Source organism: Echinococcus granulosus, assembly GCF_000524195.1.
Source record: "Echinococcus granulosus chromosome Unknown EG_S00003, whole genome shotgun sequence".
Taxonomy (NCBI): domain Eukaryota; kingdom Metazoa; phylum Platyhelminthes; class Cestoda; order Cyclophyllidea; family Taeniidae; genus Echinococcus; species Echinococcus granulosus.
The window spans coordinates 780,823-799,908 of NW_020170383.1; the positions used below are offsets into that span (position 1 = coordinate 780,823).

At 41.6% G+C, this 19,086-nt stretch overlaps 3 protein-coding genes across 3 annotated transcripts; 2 read left to right on the forward strand and 1 right to left on the reverse strand. All coding sequences in view use genetic code 11, as the record gives it.

Annotated features, from left to right (window-relative positions):
• Nucleotides 1-2,826: 2,826 nt before the first annotated feature.
• EGR_00776 (G patch and FHA domains-containing Angiogenic factor) lies at nucleotides 2,827-9,092 on the forward strand (the record flags this gene model as incomplete). Its single annotated transcript, XM_024490025.1, has 8 exons — nucleotides 2,827-3,091; nucleotides 3,128-3,255; nucleotides 3,297-3,443; nucleotides 3,617-3,905; nucleotides 4,435-4,763; nucleotides 4,836-5,099; nucleotides 8,112-8,375; nucleotides 8,913-9,092. 8 exons carry the CDS (start codon nucleotides 2,827-2,829, stop codon nucleotides 9,090-9,092), a joined length of 1,866 nt encoding a protein of 621 aa, XP_024355428.1.
• A 931-nt stretch (nucleotides 9,093-10,023) lies between these two features.
• EGR_00777 (hypothetical protein) lies at nucleotides 10,024-10,735 on the reverse strand (the record flags this gene model as incomplete). Its single annotated transcript, XM_024490026.1, has 2 exons — nucleotides 10,024-10,267; nucleotides 10,557-10,735. The coding sequence occupies 2 exons, from the start codon at nucleotides 10,733-10,735 to the stop codon at nucleotides 10,024-10,026; spliced, it is 423 nt and encodes a 140-aa protein (XP_024355429.1).
• Nucleotides 10,736-15,415: 4,680 nt separating this feature from the next.
• On the forward strand, nucleotides 15,416-18,472 carry EGR_00778 (hypothetical protein; the record flags this gene model as incomplete). The annotated part of the gene is made up of 3 exons (XM_024490027.1): nucleotides 15,416-15,545; nucleotides 16,866-17,024; nucleotides 18,408-18,472. The coding sequence occupies 3 exons, from the start codon at nucleotides 15,416-15,418 to the stop codon at nucleotides 18,470-18,472; spliced, it is 354 nt and encodes a 117-aa protein (XP_024355430.1).
• Between the last annotated feature and the right edge of the window lie 614 nt (nucleotides 18,473-19,086).

Consider the following 19,086-nt stretch of genomic DNA (forward strand, 5'->3'; position numbering starts at 1 on the left):
ATGGCTAAATACATGGCTTCATTTCCACAGAATAAGAGCATTGGTTGTAAATGGTCAAATTTGTGGGACCTATTGGCAGAACGGCTAAAATGAGAGAAACCTTTCCCGTGTGTCTTAATTCCATACATCAGAAGAAGGTGATTAACAAGAGGCAGCAGTCTTGTGCTATTCGGAAAATTCCATTATAGAGCTGTCTACAATACCTATATTATGGTTGCACTTACCTTAAGAATCGATGCTTCCTCCACTTCCCCTCCGGCTACATGCAATCCGAGTAAGTGGCTGGGCAGCATTGATTTGAGGACAAGGTGACGGAGTAGAGCAGTTGCAAAACACTAGCTCCTTGGAAGAACTTTAAGTCAGGTATTTTTTAGGTAGCTCTGGTTCTACAGTACTTTTCTTACGACTGGCGATAGTCATACGAGATGGCGCATTGTAAATCACCTTTCGAGCTTGACCAGTACGAAGCTTGGGCATTTGCCTTCCAAAATGCAGCTCATAAATAAGGCTAAAGTCTAGACACAGTGTAATTGCCGAAATGTATAAGTGAAAATGAGCTCATATACCTGTTCGCGTGCAAGTGAATTCAGCAACTGCACTGAGAGCTTGAAGGCGATTTTTAAACATCAATTGCTTTGTGGTTGGCGAAGGAGATTGATGGGGACAACACTCAACAGAATAGAGGAGTTATGTGTGTTAAACTGCGCTACTGCTTGCGTTTCCACCGGGTCTGGGCCATAAAGCCGTGCCAAGCCTCTCAACTTTTCCGCATATTTGTAGTATGCGTTCTGCTGCACCACTTTGGTTTATTACGACCTCGTAGAAGACTCATAGTGGTAAATTTGGCAACTTGCATAAAAACTGTAGAACTCTTTTACGAGATAGGAGAAAGAATCGCAGTATAAAATTGCCTCAAAAAGGCAAATTAATTAGGAAGGGATAACAGTGATATATTTAGCAAATTTTGGCGGGTACATTTTAAGCATATCCTTTTAAAATGTATTTACGAGATTATTTGTGCTGTTCTGCCCAAGACTTCGCTAAAATCGCTGGATATAAGGTATAATATGTACTTATCTTGTAAATTTAGTTCCCATATGCATCCTGCATAGTTTGGGGCGTACACATTTCAAGGAAGTTTTGATAAGAATATCAGGTTATTAGAAGTTTGTTGTTAATAAAAAACGCTCATTCATCTAGGTTAGTTTTTTTGCAGTTTTTGGAACTTTCTGTACCCTTTAGCACTTATTATTGGCTCACCGTTTTCTATTTTCACAATAACATTGCGATCTCTTCTTCTATGGTCATTTGGGGTTCATGTGCTTTCTTTTTTTTATTGCTAATGACAATTTTAATCCCAATTCATTTAAAGCAAGTACCTACTGTATGCAAGGTTTTGATGTGATATTCAATCAGAAAAGCGGTTCCTTTATTCTTTATGAGTAGTTCATCTACCCACACCATTAAGTCAGCAGTCGATCAACACTGAGGCTATTATTGAATAAAGCGGCCAGGAGACAACCAGTTCAGAGAGCAAAAAAGATTTTCGTACCCCTAACATGCTTACGAAATCATGAGAATATTTAAGGAAATATGTAAAGGCCAAACAGGAGAATGTTTCATCATTCTGGTGCACCATGCAAAGATGAGATTTTCGAAATTCGCCCTTCTTCCAAGCCTTCTAAATTTTACAAGAATATGTGTAGCACCCCATGATCCCCCAAAATGATAGGAGGCATAATTGTAATACACATATTGTTTTAATATTCCCTTCAGAGAGGGGGTGGGGATATGAATCGAACCTCGTGACTGAGGAGTCAACGTCCTGCAAATCGGAGAGCGGTTACGTATCCACACTCCCCCATACTCTTTACCAGCTTTCCCCACTGATATGCCCTAATAAACATGTCAAGACCACACCAACCTGGGTGTCCTAAGAGTATGAAAACCAGAGAATAGAAGGCCTGCGAGCCTTGTCCTACGTAATATTCGAGCAGAATATGTTTTGCCGACGTGCAGAATGGATCGCGGTTACTAACAGCCAGAAGACCAGGCCGCCCGTGGGAGGTACTAGAAAAGAGCTCCTAATTAGCCCAAGACTTATCCAAACAATTAATTCATTGTATGTGTATTTAGGAACGGCCAAACCCTTTTATACTTTGTGATCTTTTTCACTTCTTATGAGGGTGTTTTATTTTAATTCGGGGATTCAATAGTCCAGGAAAGCATCACGTATTGCAAACATAGCAACTTACAATCCAAACAAAGGATAAATTATGCCTCTAACAAATTGATTGTATTCTTCTTTGCTTTTCAATGACAAAGTGTTTGTTTTACTTGACATGCTTCCCACGCGCTGTTTTGTGTTTCCTACTCAGCACTAGCTCCTTCGCTTTGGACCCGGTTAAAAGAGTTGTGGACTTTATGCCCGTGTTTGTGATTTAATGTGGTTAAGTTCTTTGGTATTGTGTGCTCAAATTGTACAGTGAGTAACCCTCATTTGTGGGGGAGTGATTCGCTGATACTTAATATCAGGCTGCGCTATCTTTGGTTTCTCGTAGAAATGTGATTAGTTTCATGCACTGGGTTTTTAGATCAGTTGCACATACGCAAAGTGTTCAATCACGATTTGACGTTCTAGTCAACTACTGGCACTTCTGAATATTGTTATAAGTGGCGGGATCTTAGTCATTACCATTCTCCGTAGTGTTTACCAATTTAGAATGACAGGTCACCGTGGAGTTTTCCTTCACAATGCATGAATAATCTAAGTGAAACTGAAGACCTTGTTTTGATGCTTTCTTACCTATTTTCATGTTAGGTAGCATGGAGTTCGACGTGTTTGATAAACTCAGCGATTTGGAAACTAAGATTCATCTTCAGAAGGAAGATATAATCAAGAAAGATACCTATATACAACAAATACTCGATCAGAATTCTCTCCTTCGACAACAAGTTGAGGCTCAATTAAAGGAAATTGCAATTTTGCGCAAGACTCAATCGTCCACGGTTGTATCAACGATTGAGAAAGATATTCAGACAGATGATGTTGAAATCGCTGAGGTGAAATCCGCAGAAAGTGCTTTTGCTGGTAAATTAATTTTAGTGGTTTCACGACCGTTTATAGGTTCCGAAGCATCTATAGCTGATATTCTTAAGCAAACTTCTGATTCTGTCACAAGCAACAGTGGTTATGTTTTCGATCAACAAACGGGTCTTTATTTCGACAAAAATAGTGGTTATTATTACGATCCCGTAAGTTTCAGTTTAGGATTGAAGGCATTTCTCAATTACAGGATAATCAGCTCTTTTTCGAGCCAAAAAGTGGGATTTATTACAGTTATGACAACGAAACTCAAGAATACTCTTACCACTCCCGTGTTTCCACTGAATTGAGTGGCAAATTCAAGGCCCTTTTAGACAGAACTAGAGACCAGTCAGAGGTTTGTTTTTATCAAATCTATTTAAATGGTTCATGCTCTCTGTGTGATACCCATTTATCATTCATGCGTAATTTTTTCAGATCTCGAAGGTGATGACAGTTGATCAGGGCGCGAATCTCCATCACCCTTCCAGAAAAACCTCACGCATTAAATGTTTTCTCTTCTACGCATAGTTCCCCGGACCATCTAAGAAGTCGGATGACAAATATAGGGACCGGCGGCGTCGATATTCTTCTTCTTCCTCTGTGTCAACAGACCGGCGTCGTCGAAACGGTCGCCGGCGCAGTAGGCGTTCCGGTCGCCGACGAAGGCACCGTCGCCAGTCCTCCTCTTCCTCCTACTCCAGGAGTGCCTCGTCATTCTCATCATCTCACCGATCACGTAGAAGAAGCAGGGACTACAATAGTTCGTCCTCTGCTGGTCGACGCTCCTCACGTCGCCGCAGTAGTCGGAAAGACAAGGGTAAGCAAATGACCGTGCGCTTTAGATGGCCTTTGCTGTTATTTGGTTTTGGATGAAGGGATTTGCCCTAACATATTTTTACAAAGAACTTTCAAAGCCTGTAGATCATGGGTATATTTATTCATTGTTAAACCATGCTCTGGCATCATGAACAAGTTTACGTTAATAGTACATTAAAAAAGCAGGTAGGTACTGGAAACGGCAAATGTACCTCGTACTTTGATTGGCCTTAATAAAAAAATGCATAGAGATTCATGTCACTGGTTCCAAGAGTTTGCAAAAGATGATTCGGATAAAGGTAGCCTCGAAGCTAAATGGGTGTTGTAGCAACTGCGCGGAATTAAACCCTACTTTTGGATATTCAGGCTTACGTGAATTCTCTTAACTTTGGCCCTCCGTCAATTTTTTAAAGTACGCGCATAAGTACGTCTAATATCTGGATTCATTCTCGACATTTTTTCTCCACTTTCCAAGCAAGTACATAATAATTCAATGGCTTGGTTTGTTTTATCGCTGTGCCCTTTTTAAGCAGATACTGCAGGTGAGAAGTCGAATCCAGCATGTATAGCTGCGACGCCTGTGGTGTATCCGCCCTCGGTGCGTCTGATGGTCCTCGCCTCCAACGCCATTGGTCTCGCCGTGGGCTCTGTCGGCGTCATCACCTCCAAGGAGGCCTCTTCTGGTTGGGGTTGTCTGGGCCGCAACTGGCACTACTGTCCTGTCTTCGATCTCACACAAGACACCGACCTCGACGAGATTCACTGTGAAATCACATTTAATAAATCTGACGAAAGCTACTCTGTGCGAGACAGAAAAACGTCCAACGGCACCTATGTCAACGGATCTAAGTTGGAAAAGGTACATCTTATTTGCTTGTTGGGCACGCTTTAGCTACTTATAAATAGTAAGTAAAATTTGTATGTGTTACAGAATGAAAAGAAGCAACTTAATCACGGGGACGTTTTGCGCATAGGCGGCAATCGGTTTCTGGTTCACATTCACCCAGGTCGCGAGACCTGTGGTCAGTGTGAAGCTGTAGAGATTAAAGCAGCCATCGAGTCGGTTGCGAACGCCGCGGCTTCATCTGATGCCCAAAACAATAACGAACAATCATCGGTGGGCACCCCAATGCCAAAGGAGACTGTTCGACGAACCAACGCTGACGCAGTAAAAATCAAGTATGGACTCAAAAAGGTGAGGTTGTTTCATCCTTACGCAGGCCTGGGAAGTAATGCATGGACTTAGACCGACACAAAAACGGAAAACACAGGGACTGACTGTATTCTTCCTGTATTCGACACCTTTTCCGTACTTTTGGTCGATAGTATTATACCCTTCTGTCGTGAAAGGAAGGCTGTGAACTGACTGCCCGACAATTGCCTTTTCTTGTGCCTTTCATTTATGGTGGCAGCGTGAGTTCTACAAATTTTCATTCCGCTTTTTTGTTGAGGTTCACAAAGAATACTAGCTTTAGGTCGTTGATTTAATTATTCTATTTTCACTAAATTCGAGGCCATGGTCGCTGGACGTATGACCGATCTACTTCATGATGTTTGAATTGTCTTCGTGTTTTAAAATGTCTGGACCGCCAATCAATGTTGTCTAATTTGTAGCACAAAATCCTATTCTGTTTGTCACTTAGTCGCTGCTAACTTCCAGTTAGTAATGAGTCAAATTGCGTTTTCATCTTATCCTTATTTATTTTTCGGTTTTTGGGCTCAAATGCACTTTTTCCCATTGCAGTTAGATACGTTAACGCTCCAGCATAAAGCAACTCAAGTGTCTGGTTTGAAAAGTATACCCATACATTCCTAACTTATAACACTTGCACTGTTTAAGTTAGCTTATGATTTTATTCTAGGAACACTTCATAAACTACGCTTTATTTTCGTATCTGTGTAACAGTTATTCATTTACTTTAACATTGCTAAATTTGTGCAAGGTTTTACTTGGATTGTGACTAATCACTTGTACTATAAATGCACAAGCCTATTCAACCGTCTTTCGACTTCAATTATATCATGTCCAAATGTCATTTATCTGTTTGTTGGGGAAAATAATTGCATTTTGTGCACACGCTTGTAGTCGATTCAATTCTGTTGAATTCATCTATTTCTCTTGACTTGTCAAATGTATTTATTAAACTGCTCTTACATCCCATCTCCCCGAAGGTGTTGTGTTTCGCCATATTTGTAGCTTTTATTCAATCCCTCAGCCCTCCGCAGAACATGGCAGTTCATGGGACTGCTACTGGCTCTATTTTTGCCGCTTTTCGTTGCATGATTGGTTTTTTGTGGGGCGATTTAGAAATCCAAAAAGCAGTTAGGGCTCTACCACATAGTATAATTCATATATTCTACTTTTTAACACCTATCCTTCAATCATCAGAACGGTGTGCCGTAATTCCTAAATCTGTTTTTGGCTAAAAGTCGTGCGCTTTGAACGAGAAGTCTTGTGTTGCCTTTGTATTTCTGCAACAGTTTGAAATATTAAATGGTTACCTATGACAACCGTCACTTCCGTTGGTTTCATGCAAATCGGAATTCTTTAATTGATATGTATTCACGAGCCATTTTGAAATATTTCGTCGTTTGAAATCCAGTTCTGTGTCTGTTGTATTCATTCACTGCATCTTGAAATCTCTTATATTTTTGTCGTAAGTTCCCGCTTATTTATTAAGTTTACTAACTGTCTGATTGTAAGAAACTGCAGTTGGTTTCTCTTAACCATGTATTCAGTAGGGTGTCTTTATTTCTTCGTTTGAAGGAGTCTGGTAACTAAAAGGAAGCTGAATGTTGAAAGCAAGTTATGCGCATTTAAGACCTCACAGATTGACCTAACAAATTTCGACACTGAAAAATGTAATCAAATTTCGTTAAACTAGATACTTCAGTATGGCACCTTGGCGCCGCATATTGTGAGCGTCCAACGCAGGAGGGAAATAGATTATTTAGAACTTTTTGATCTATGCATCGTGGTGCTACAATGGCCTCTCTAGGCTACTACGACTGGGTGTGCTTATTTGTTAAGATGTAATTGTTGGATTAACTGTACTTCTTCTCAGGATGGAATTCGCTTAATGCTCAGGTTCGCTTCAGTCTTCTACGGTACCTAGGCATAGGCCTATTGAAAGCACTTTATTATTAGGTGATTCACACCACCACAGTGGTGTGAATATTACCCTACTCAACCTTATGCTAGGGCATGTAGTGGTAGACTGCTAGCTATCTTCCTATCCAATCTATCTTTATTGCATGTTTGCAGGTAAAACTAGGTTTTAGAAAAAATTTATTCGCTTATCTCTGCCTCAGCATCTACTTCTACTCACCTCTCGTATTGTCTTGTGAGTGGTAGCTATTCGTTGTATGTATTTTACTCAAATTTGCATATACTACATAAAAATTCGTGTAATTTGACACCCCATCAATCAAGTTCTCGTACGCATAAAGATTTGATGCGCATTAATTTACTCAGCTATTTGAAAACAACTTCGTGTATAGTCGCGAGTTTTAATTCTAATTTTTCATTTTTTTGGAATTCATTTATGTAAGTTGATTTACACTAGATAAATTCTTTCGACATAGCCACGTAACTAATCACGTTTTTACCAACAGTCTCTTTTAAAGTTGTCTTACATATTTATCGGAAATTTGGCCTTCTTACATGTTTGTCGCAAATTCCTTGAAAGGTCTACAAAGATTATTCATCGTTGTTTAGTGTAATAGGTTGGTGAACTGGCATTTGCGTTGAGATTTCTGCCTATTCGTGGGTATCCTTTTCCGTTCATTCTGGCCTCCAATTGTATTTTATTACCCCACAGTTGATATTCCGAGCACTTTTGAGGGCCTCAGCTTATCCTTTGATTTCCATTCATCATACTTTTCCATGGTTTCGTATAGTGTAGTACGTTAGCACCGCAATTACTCTCGTCTTCGCAAATACCCTTAAGATCTGTTTTTCGGATCAATGTCCACTGCTTAACAGTGTCCGATTTTTGACACATTGGGTGAATTTGCTTCGGTCTTGATGCGAAATATTTACAAAGGTAGTAATCATAAATCTTGTTTTTTATCACCATGTTATCTCAGTAGATGTGCTGGTTGACCTGGACAGCACAACATTACATGATGATTTTTCATACGAACTTCGAGTTATTTATGGTAGTAGTAGTAGCAGCTGAAAGCTTATTTTCATATGGGTCTGCAGAAAGGCCGAAAGTCAGGCCAGAATCAGAGGGCGGCGGTGACCAGCGAGCAGCCGCACTACGAGGACCGGGCGGCGAAGCGGCGGGCTCTGGAGAAGGCTATGGCTGCAGGTGGACAGGTCGGTCCCTCCATCCCCGTCGTTACCACACCCGCCAGTGTCCTCACACCCATAGACGAGACCAACGTGGGAGCTCGTCTGCTCGCTAAGATGGGCTGGAGCAAGGGCGAGGGTTTGGGCCGGGAGAAAGGTGGTATCGCCGAACCCGTACGTTTCTTCTTTTCCTTATTCGTGTTTATTATTTGACAGATGCTACCCGTGCCAAGACCGGTGCGTTTTAAGTTATTTTTAATTATGCAGTAGCGTCTTAATTGCTTAAATGAACGGGAGAGTACCATCATGAGTTATAACCTCAGCTCTCTCAGTTATTTTAACCTCATCGAACTACTTTTATGGAAACGTGTACTATATTTAGTTTGTGCATACAAGGAAATCCTAGCTTTCCTATCGTTTTGCGCCCATTTTACTCGATTGGCCTTCAATACTTGAGGTTTTCAAAAGCAGGTTTGGGTGAAAAGCAGTTGCAAAATAAACCCGCGTACAAATGTGGATGACTGAAAAGGTCTAGATTTGAATTTACTGCTTTGAACTCGATTCTCGCGTACGCCATTTTGACTATTCTGGTCTGTGCCTTCTCGGACCTCAGCCTGAATGCGCATGCGTCTGTGTAGTAAATCCAGATACTACTTATGATTCTCCGATATCAATGAATATCATGCTCTTGTTATTCATTATTTCCATCAGATATCAGCAAGTATGCGCCTGGATCATCGCGCAGGCCTTGGCTTTGGCAACACTGGCCTTGGCACGAACTCGATTTCGATTGACTCAACCCCCTCGGAACTGCGACATGCTCGAACCCTCTCGGTCACACGCGAGCGCTACCGTCAAATTGAGGAGAAGGAACGCCTCAATCAAGCGTAACTGCCTCTGATCTGTACAAAACTCCCCATCCTTGGCACTTTGTGTTTATTGTCCATATGGATTCGCCCGGAATATAGCATGCAACTGTAAAGTACTTGCAGGTTTTGTATTAGAGCAAAAAGGAGCAATTATCAACTGTACGGTCGATACTGGTTGTTGAAATGAAGATGTAACGATGTGTGACGTAAAAATGCGAATAGCGTGATTTTCATTTCATAATTCTGTAAAACTTAAATGGGTCACATGAATGTTCTTGTCTACTGCTGATTCGGCTTGATCAGCCAATGCGAGGCTGAATGCTCTAAACGTGAATGAGTATTTTCAGGGCTTTTGCTAATTCAAGGGGCTGGGGGTGACCGTTCTGTGTCGTATTTTCGAAGTTGTAATTGCCAAAACGTCTTGTGGTCCGCCTTTTTTCCTTCATCTCCGGCTGGGCTGTTATTGTTGCATAAATTTGTGCTGATTATATTTTGTACTTTACAGCAGGAGTAAAGCTGTCAATCTTGGTGTCATTTTGATTGATTGCGGCAGCAGGGATGGCAATTGAGACAGCCTAGTTCCTTCTCTTAGGATAGAAACTAAATAATTGCAGAAAGCCATCTAGGAGCGTAGCTTTCTACAGTTGTTTAATTGTCTTTGATGAAGAGATTGCCATCTATAATTCCATACCAGTGAGACACAAGGCCTTAAGTCACACTTTTTCAAGATACTTTGCCTCCTGAGGCAAACAACCAAGCCCCTTCCGCCTCGATCACCAGGATAAAATAACAGGCAAACTTTTGCAGCATGAGGCCTTGCGTTGCCCTGCCCATTGATTCACTACTCATAGCCGTTTCCAAAAAACTTTTCTTACACACATTGTACCGAGCAGATGAATCCCAATAATAAACCGCTCGGTCTCCAGCAGGGAAGTCAGAGTGAGCAATTCCATCTACAGTTGGCCACACACAAAGCAAGCATAGTCTTCTGGAACAAAGTGCTTCAGTGCCACAAGTGCGGCCTGGCGAGTGCGTCGTTTGGAGATAGGCAGTGATGTGTTGCTTCGCTCAGTGAAAACTTCCATACAAAGGTCACCTTGCATTGTAGATGAGCCAACAAACAATCCAAAAGGGCATCCCTCTACGACGAGGGAAGTAGAGAACAGTACATTGACAGCCCTTGAAGCCTGCTGGCGGCTGTAAGTGCGTGTGGATAAGATCCATTCGCTTGGTCGTCCACAGGACTTTCCCTTCCTTGTTGACGAGTTGTAGCATTATCACTCACAGTAAATACAACTTTCAGCAAAGATCTTGACACTAAACTTGTTTTATCTTAGTCATCTGCATCTGCATGGAAATCGAATTGTCGAAACCGCTTCTGGACAGTAGATTTTGCCACTTCATGTGCTCCAATTTCTCTACAAATTAAGCGAGAATTTTTGGTGCTATAAAACCGAGCCAAACTTGGTTTAAAATGCAGACAAACCTGATACACAACAGATTCAGCCGGTAGGGTATAAAATGAGGCAAATAGCACAGTGCGATGGACTGATGAATGCGTATGTTCCATAGTGCATTCAAATGGGCAGACCTTACAAGTTGTTGCAGCGACCTAGACCGGAGACTGTATGGAGCTTGTTGGTTATCCAATAAGAACGCCGGCATATTCCTTGTACAAACGTTGTAAACACCTACACCTTATTATTTGCTGTGTCGATGAGTTCAGACGCCACGTTTGCCTGATGGCACTTTCACCGCTGCCATTTTTTTCCAGGGCAGGTCGTTCAAGCGAAGCGTGAACTTTCAAATCATGCGGATGGTGATAGCGCGTCTCGTTCATTCCATTTTTTCTGCCTATGTATAAATAACATTAGCGGCATATTTTCTCGTACGACTTTTGAAGCCTTGATTAGTCATGATTTTCATATTGGGGATAACCTTACTTAAATTCACATTTGCAATTTCTGTAACTTCAAAAAATTGCAGTTATTTGATTTGCTATTCAATATGCAGCTTACAGAAGGAAGTTGATTAATGAAAAGCAGTTCGAATGATTTTCCGCGCAAATGTTTGAGCTTTATTGTCTCTACACTAAATGAGTTATTAGTAAATCGTTGGTTCCTGGATGCGCAACTGTCTGCTGTCTAAAAGATAAAAACTGTTAATATTTAACTAAGGACGTTGTTTTTCATGCTAAGAACCCTTTTGGGAAAATTTCTAAGATAGTTCATGCGCCAACTCTGACGTGATCTCACTCGATTACACAGCGAATATGGCAAGTCCGGAAGTATGCGTGTTGTTCGCAATCCACCCACGTTGCTGGATAAGTACGCGATTTTCATAAAGTTAGTAGTTTGTTTCGCATTGTAGGTCGGAAAAATTCATCCTGCTTCCAGCTATTCTAAACACGCGACAATTTTTTCATTCTAGTGTGTGTGCGTAAATGTGTGTCTGCCGGTGGCTTTTATAGCCCCGAAGCATTTGAAACATTTTTCACTCTAAAAATAGATTGGCTAAACATCTACTCGTTTAATTCCTACTGCCTCTTGTTATTTTGCAGTCCCACTTGGGATCTTCCTCTAACATTTTAAAGTTGTTCCGTAAATCAGAACTGCTCTGTTTGTCCAACAAAAACGCGCAGAACCAAATTCATGATTTGAAAATTCTCCAAAGCTATTTTGAGCTTTATTATATATCCCACTGTATGGCTCTGATCTATCAATTCACCATGTTTCTGGGTAATTTTGCGGATGGGGTCACTTGATCCAGGTCATTCTAAGGTCAAGCCACATTTGAAGGCTTTTCTTTATGTTGAAATTCGGTTACGCGGACGTTAATAACGCTATGAAGCTAAATTGAATTTGATCTAAGTGAATAAACAAGTACGCAATACACTAAGCAAGCAAAACTGCCAATTTCGCGAATATTGTGGAGTAATCTATACCTTATTATTTATTTGACGTCCTCTCTTTGTAATTTGCCTACTCCCACCGATATCCGCAATTTTTAAACTGCCTTAATGTAGCAGCACTGAAAGGTGACCTCTTATTTCTCACCCTTCGATGCATTCTTACGGCTAGCAACCCTGCATTGTTCGCAGCGCATTTTCTCATACCTCAGGATTTTGGCCTTTTGGCCGATTAACTCGCCTCCCAAATTTTAATTTGACCTTCATTTTTCTACCGCCTTGCCAATTTCCTTTGTCATTCATCCTGTTTGCGTTGTTTTCAGTTTTTTATGGCTTGTTTTTCAAAAAAGAGTAGTTCGTTCTCAAAAACCACCACCTAATTGCACTCTTCACTTGCATTTCACTTACTTTTTACTAGTAGACTCTATTTGTAGGCAGTGTTACCGGACGCTCGGTAACATTTCACCTACCGCCTAATTTTGCTTCACCTATGTAGCGAGCACACTACTTCTGCCCTCTCAGATTGGTTATAAGTGCTTGGTACGGTAAATTATGTAGCGCTTTTCTTGAATACATGGACTACATATTCGGCTTGGCGATTAATATGTTCGGTGGTTATTTTCATTGACCTTGTTTTCTGATTTCAAGTAAGCACAAACCATCACACTGTCAAGTCATTGTTATTTAGAGGATTAATATTTCCTACTGCTGTAAATCACTTAACATTTCTGCTCTCTTTACGCTTAGAGCTTAGTATGCCATTCCTAAAAGACTTATCTCAATTAACTTAGTTCACCTACCTTCCACCATTGCTGACGTATCCGTTTCACATTCTGAAAGCTATTTTTATACAAGTAAGTGGATTACTCTCGTATCTCTGCATTCTTTTCCCTTCTGTCCCCAGCAGACATGTATGCGGCCAGCTTCAACCCAATGGACTTAGGTAAAGTGTTCGTAACAATAGAAAGTGTAATGTGGTCGTGGTTCCCACTCGCATTCGTGGCATGTTACTTTGGTGATTTGGTACCAGAAAATTTGCAAATTGTTGCACAACTATTTGAGTTAAGGCGTACCAAGAGCATTTAAGATTGTGGTAAGATCCTCAAGAAGTTATGAGTTCCAGCTCTGCTTTGCATTCATTTCACGCAGTCGAATCCGTGGCTATAGAGTGGAATAAAGAGTGGCTTATCTCTGAGGTATTTGGAGTTCTACTGACCCCAACAAAAGAATTTCTGCAATCCACTTTTATCGACGCCGACTCCATTCATGTGAGTGTGTCTACTAGTCGTGCAACTGTGATCAATTCAATGTCGCCAAAACATTCTTTTATTTGGTCGCAGGCATCAGATTTGCTACACAAAACTATCTACAGATCTTATAGCTGGAACTGTTACATTTTCGGTAAATGCGGCAAAAAATACTTGGATTTTATATGCTTTTCCCTCATAAGTAATACCTTGAAACCAAATGCATAATCACCGTCATTCATATTGAGTAGGAACTGAAATAAAATCCTCTCGCTCACCGAAATCTTCACGATATGATTGAGTTCTCCTATGCTGTATACTTTATGTGCCATAAAAACGCAAGATTTAATGGTATTGTTGACGAGTTTCTGGGACTGTGTAGGAGGCCAGAACCTTTCCCACGTCATTACGGAGAACTAGTATTTGTGTCGCTCGCCAACTCGTCGCACTATACGCGTTTTTGGAAGGCAGTTTCCCCAGAATTCGCTCGACTGCACAGAGTAAACGCGAAGGTTAATATTTAACATTTCCCGGAATTAAGAGAGCTTTTTATACGTATGCTGTTTCGCCATTAAGAAAAGTTAGTGGGACACTTATTGCTGATGCTCGTCTACTTACCGCTTGGTTTTGTAAGAAATTCGTAACCATTGAAATTATACGGCCGCTTACCGGTTTTTGCTAAGGATAGTTTATTCATGTGTACTGTACGTAGTGACCTGATTGAGTTTGGATCTTCGCGAAGGCCTTACAATCAGCAGGTGAAACAGTAAATCACGTGAGCGTGTTTTGTCACCACTGTCACGAGCGTTACACGTTATGCACGCATGTTGCTAGCATTGTCCTTTTGCAAAATATCCAATGATGATTGTCCCCTCATTCCTCTTCCAGTTTGTCTTTTTGCAGTGTATTTTAGGAAAGTGGGGGGGGGGGGGGGGAGGAGTAATCGGCTTGTATAGTTGTACTAAGTTTCCCTGTCGGTAGACGTTAGTCTGTCCATGTTTGTCACAATACTTCTTCTGCCTGATATATGACAATCGTATTTTCGTGCAATGTTTGAAATTTGTTTTATGCCTTCTTTCAGTCGCAGCACATACTCCAGGACATTGTTGGTTGCTACTTCTGTGTTTAGTAAGAAAACATCTTAAGGTACTCGCATCGCACGACCTTTTAGCATCTTGAACGATGAAACGCCGGTGGATACATGTACTGTAGTCCTGTACACGAGGAGGACGCGTCCTAGGCTTAAAGACCCTTTGGTTGTGCATCCTTAGTGAAAGCCTTTGGTAGTCCAATCATAGTGCGATGCGTCCTTTCAACCCGTTTATTGCCTTGCGGATGTTCAGGTGTCGTGTGTGTCTCGGAGTTCCGGAAGGTCTTGCGTAGTTCAGTTAAGTCGGCTTTTGAAATTAGGACGTTGTTTGCTGTGGTTCAATTCCGGCACTCCATGCTGAAAAATCCACTGATCGAAAAAAAATGAGGAGATCTTTTCAATGTCCTGTATCTTAATGGGTTCCGCCTCAGCTACTTTTATGAAGTAGTCTGCCATAACCAGAATATATCTATTTTCTCTCTTGGTGAGTGGTAGAGGGCCTACGATGTCAAAATTAGCCTTTCCCTACTATCCCTGTGAGCATGGATTGGAGCGATACGATCGCTGTGAGATGAAGCCCTTTGAAGCTCTCTGCAAGGGATGCAGATGTGGCAGAAATCCAGTACGCCTAAAGTGAGCGAACGCTACCAGTATCATTTGATCGAGACATCTAGCATCTTCTCTTCGCCCACGTGGCCCAGTTGATCGTGTAATTTTCGGAGAATTGTTTTGTGCCAATAATCCTGAGATCACAAGGCGCTTAGGAGAGCCGATACCTTCTTGGTACCATAAAACCTCATCCTTTAGAGAGAGTTTCGACTGTCCCTTCCATATCCGTCTGGTAGTCTTGCTCGATAAAGTTATCTCTTCCGCTGTGGGTTTATAGGAGGATGTACGGACTCCTCGCATACCAGAGCCGTGGTCATCAGGCTCGCTCAAAAATATGGCACCTACGAGGGCACCTGTTTCTGCTACATTACTATGCGTATTTTCCTTTCCTGTACTATACTGTGAAATCGCACTTTCGCAGTTCCTTGTGGAAGCGTGTAACCGAACGATCTATCTCCTTCATTGTTTTCTACCACGTAAGCGACTGATGAATGGATCTCATTATGAACTTCTCCGCTTTCAGATATTCTGGAACGTCCAACCATTGTGTAGATAGCGAAAAAGTCACATTGTGCTGCACTTTTCTTTCTCAATTTTTTACTAAGTCGGATAATTGTGTAAGTAATGGCATGTTCTCTTTCTTTAGTGCCCCATTGTAAGAGTACACCGCCCGCTGCTGCATCGCTCGTGTCAGCTTCCAGTACAAATGGCAGTACGCTTGATTCGAAGTTGTGCAATGTTAAAATCAATATGGATCGGAGCATTCGCTTCAATTCTTTAAGCACTTCATCATGCTTGTTTTGCCATTTAAAATGATTTTTAACCTGCCTTTCCGCCAATTTATATAGTGGGCCTGCGATATTAGCAAAACTAACAAAGCGTCTGTTCTAATCTGCCTAACCTAGGAAACTACGGAATTCCGTCTCACTGGTTATGTTGGTTAGGTTCTCACTTATTTCGCACGGTCTTCGATGACTGTCATCCCGTCTGACAAGACTGTATGTCCCAGGAAGTTGACCGAGAGGTACATAAATCGGCATATCCTTGGCTTAACCCTACGTCTCGGAGACGGTTTAACACTAGTCTCAGGTTGGTGTTACGCTCTCGGGTACCATCTGGACAGATTTTACAATGTTTGGGAAATAAGCCAATTCGTACCACTTGCATCAGGCGTTAGAAGGTGACCACTGCGTAACGGAGTCCAAAGGGCATTGTCTGGAATTCATTAACCACCGTTTGGCGATATGAAAGCTATCTTCTCTCTGCCCGCTTCTGCCACCTCCAATTGCTAATATCATGATTCTAAATCTAGTGTGGAGAACCAGTATGACCCCTGTGGGGAGTCCAGTTAGTCGCTCATGTGGAGTAAAGGAAAAATGTCCTCCTTCTTTACTGCGTTCAACTTCCTGTAGTCGACGCACAGACGTAGACTTCCGTATCCCTTCTTTACTAGGGGTGGTATGCGTCTGGGTGGCTGTCGGATGGGGCCAAGTTCGCTATTATCTACCGTCTGCTTCACGATACTTTTTTGTCCTAGCTTAACGCCTTGGATGGGAAAGTATTTGTGTACTTAATCAGCAACTCATAGAGTTCTTTTCCTTCGTGGTCGATGACGAGTAAGCTGCGTGCAAAGGTTAATCCGGCTGTCCATGGGTATAGCTGCGAAATAGAAGAGAGCGTTGTAAATGTCATCGATGACTTCCTTTGGTATCGAAAGAGCTGCACTAACTTAAGTTTCTTGGCGGGTAGAGAAGGTACCTTCAGCAAAATTTAGTACGGCATTGGTGTTTCATAAAACTCAGAGGTTAGAAACACGTCCTAAGCCAGTTCTAAACATAAAATAAATTTCACCTTTTAGGAATGTTAGCCTACGCTGACATTTAACGGCGTCTCTACCTTCTCTTGCCATCTCCTTTCATTCTGCTGAACGTAATCTTGTAGATGATGCAGCTGTCAAATTCTTGCGACAAAGAGTGGGGAAAGCTGGAAGATTTATAATTGATCTAGTCGCGTCAGAGTCAAAAAGAAATCTACATAAACATCCTTCTAGTGTGCTTGGGGCTTGCAAGAATGAATGGGAGCAGTTTGAGAGCAAACATGGTGAGGGAAGAAGGGTTTGTCCAACTATGCAATGTATTTTGGGGGCCTCAATATGAAGGTGTTGGGTTTGGTCGCCTGTTCGGGTTTTTGTAGCGCATGACCGTAAGCAGGTTCTGATGCTTCCTGGTTGCGAATACCACCAGCTGGCTGGAAAATTTGTTATTTATACCACTAAGCTTCTCGGCCATGATCAGTGTTCGAACTTAATGTCTAAACTGGACAGTTATCTATCCAGCAAACCCGTTCGAGGGGCAGCCAGGGAAGACTCATTCTGCTAGAAGTTGGAGACTCTTCACGCACTTTTAATCATGACCCACTTTTTAGTAAGGATAAAAGAACTCTTTGGCTAGTGTCTGTTCCTCCTGATTGATGACGGGTTGGGGTAAGGTAGAGCAGCAGTGGTCTAACTTTGTGTCAGGGGTGACACCTGCGCCTATGGAAGCCGAGAAGAGAGCTTTGGGAGAGCATGAAGGATCTAAGGTGTCCTCTGGTGTCAAGGGTAGAGCCAGAGAATAAATGTAAAGGTTTAAGCCACCAGTGTAAAAGATATAGCACTTATCTCTACCCCTTCGGCCTTCGTTCTCTTGGAACATGTGAGCTGACTAGGTAAGAGCATTTTTATTGGTAATATTAGAGTAGGGGACAAAGACCAAAGGTAAACAAGTTAGGAACACTCTTCTCCCTCGGGGATTTCAGATGACTTTTCCGTTACCAAATTCGTATTCACTCTGCTTTTCGCCTAAGAGGTACACTTAACCAAGCATGTACTACAGTAGTTTGTAACCCTGCTATTTTGCACTAATTTATTGTCAGACCCCTTTGGGAAGCACCGGAGCCCAGGCGCTTTAAATACAAAGCAGAAATTTTCTTTTGGTCTGGACTTTATTTGATGCAGAGGACAAACCATGCTTAAGATCAAGTCTTGGTGTTTTTTTCTCGTGAAATTATCGTTTGCCAAAAATTCAACGTTTTTGAAGCAAAAAATTCCAAAAATCCGCTTTTATTCGCCATTCATTTTTCACATAGTGACTTAAATAGAAACCATATGACAAATTATTCGTTTGTGCTTACTCTTTTAAAAGCCTCTACATAGGTCTCTGTGGAAGATTACAAGTCATCCTTGATGCTGGTAGGCACTAACATCTTTGGATTGGAGTGAGAAGTGCCGTCCTTCGTATCTGCTTCTCACACCCAATATTGCTTTGTCCAATTCGCACATTTCCGTCAACTAAATACCACCCGTGAATTTTGGAGCCGGGTTCAGCATTATAAGCACAATTCCTACCCGAGTAGAGTGATTGATCTTTCTTCAACTCATGGTAAAATAAAACGAAATAATCAGGGAAACGCTAAATCTTCTTCCAATTATTCCAATCTCTATAGCAATTCCGGCTTTTGTTTTAAATGTTTTTGATCCAAATCAAGCAATTTTTGAAATACATATATAATTAGCTGACTGCTACAATCGTATCATTCGCTACTCTCCAAATCCGCCGGAAATGCTAGTGGTCGATGGTTTCTACATCCGTAATTTTTCATAATTTATTCTTCGATCTTGGGCTAAATTTTGTCTATGTAGGTGTGTGAGACCACAGAGTGAATTAAAGAATGTACTTGGTTTCGTATTTGCTCTGTTAACCGGCACCGCTTTCATCATCGTAGTTTCCAGAGCAGAAGCGTCTCATACTCTAACTGAAGTGTTATGGGCGGAGGAAAAAGGGGACGGAAAGGTCACGGGACGCTTGCGAGTAACCCTTGATGCAGCTCCCTGACCTTTGTTGCTTTAAGTCCAGTATGATGCATATTATCAATGGTATATTGCAGGCTTACCTACTCCAAATGGTCCATGGGATTTTTGCTTAAAATCTTCATCGATCACCGGAAGCTTCCTTGACACGATCTACATTTGACTTCGGGACTGGTTTAAATGCGTCTCCGTATAGACAGAGACTTGTTCGAAAAACTCACACTCAAATGATTCCCGATTTCCATCGTGCGCACCATGATCTATCTGACGCCACTCAGTATATCAAGTTAATGTGAATATTGCTGTTATAAGGAC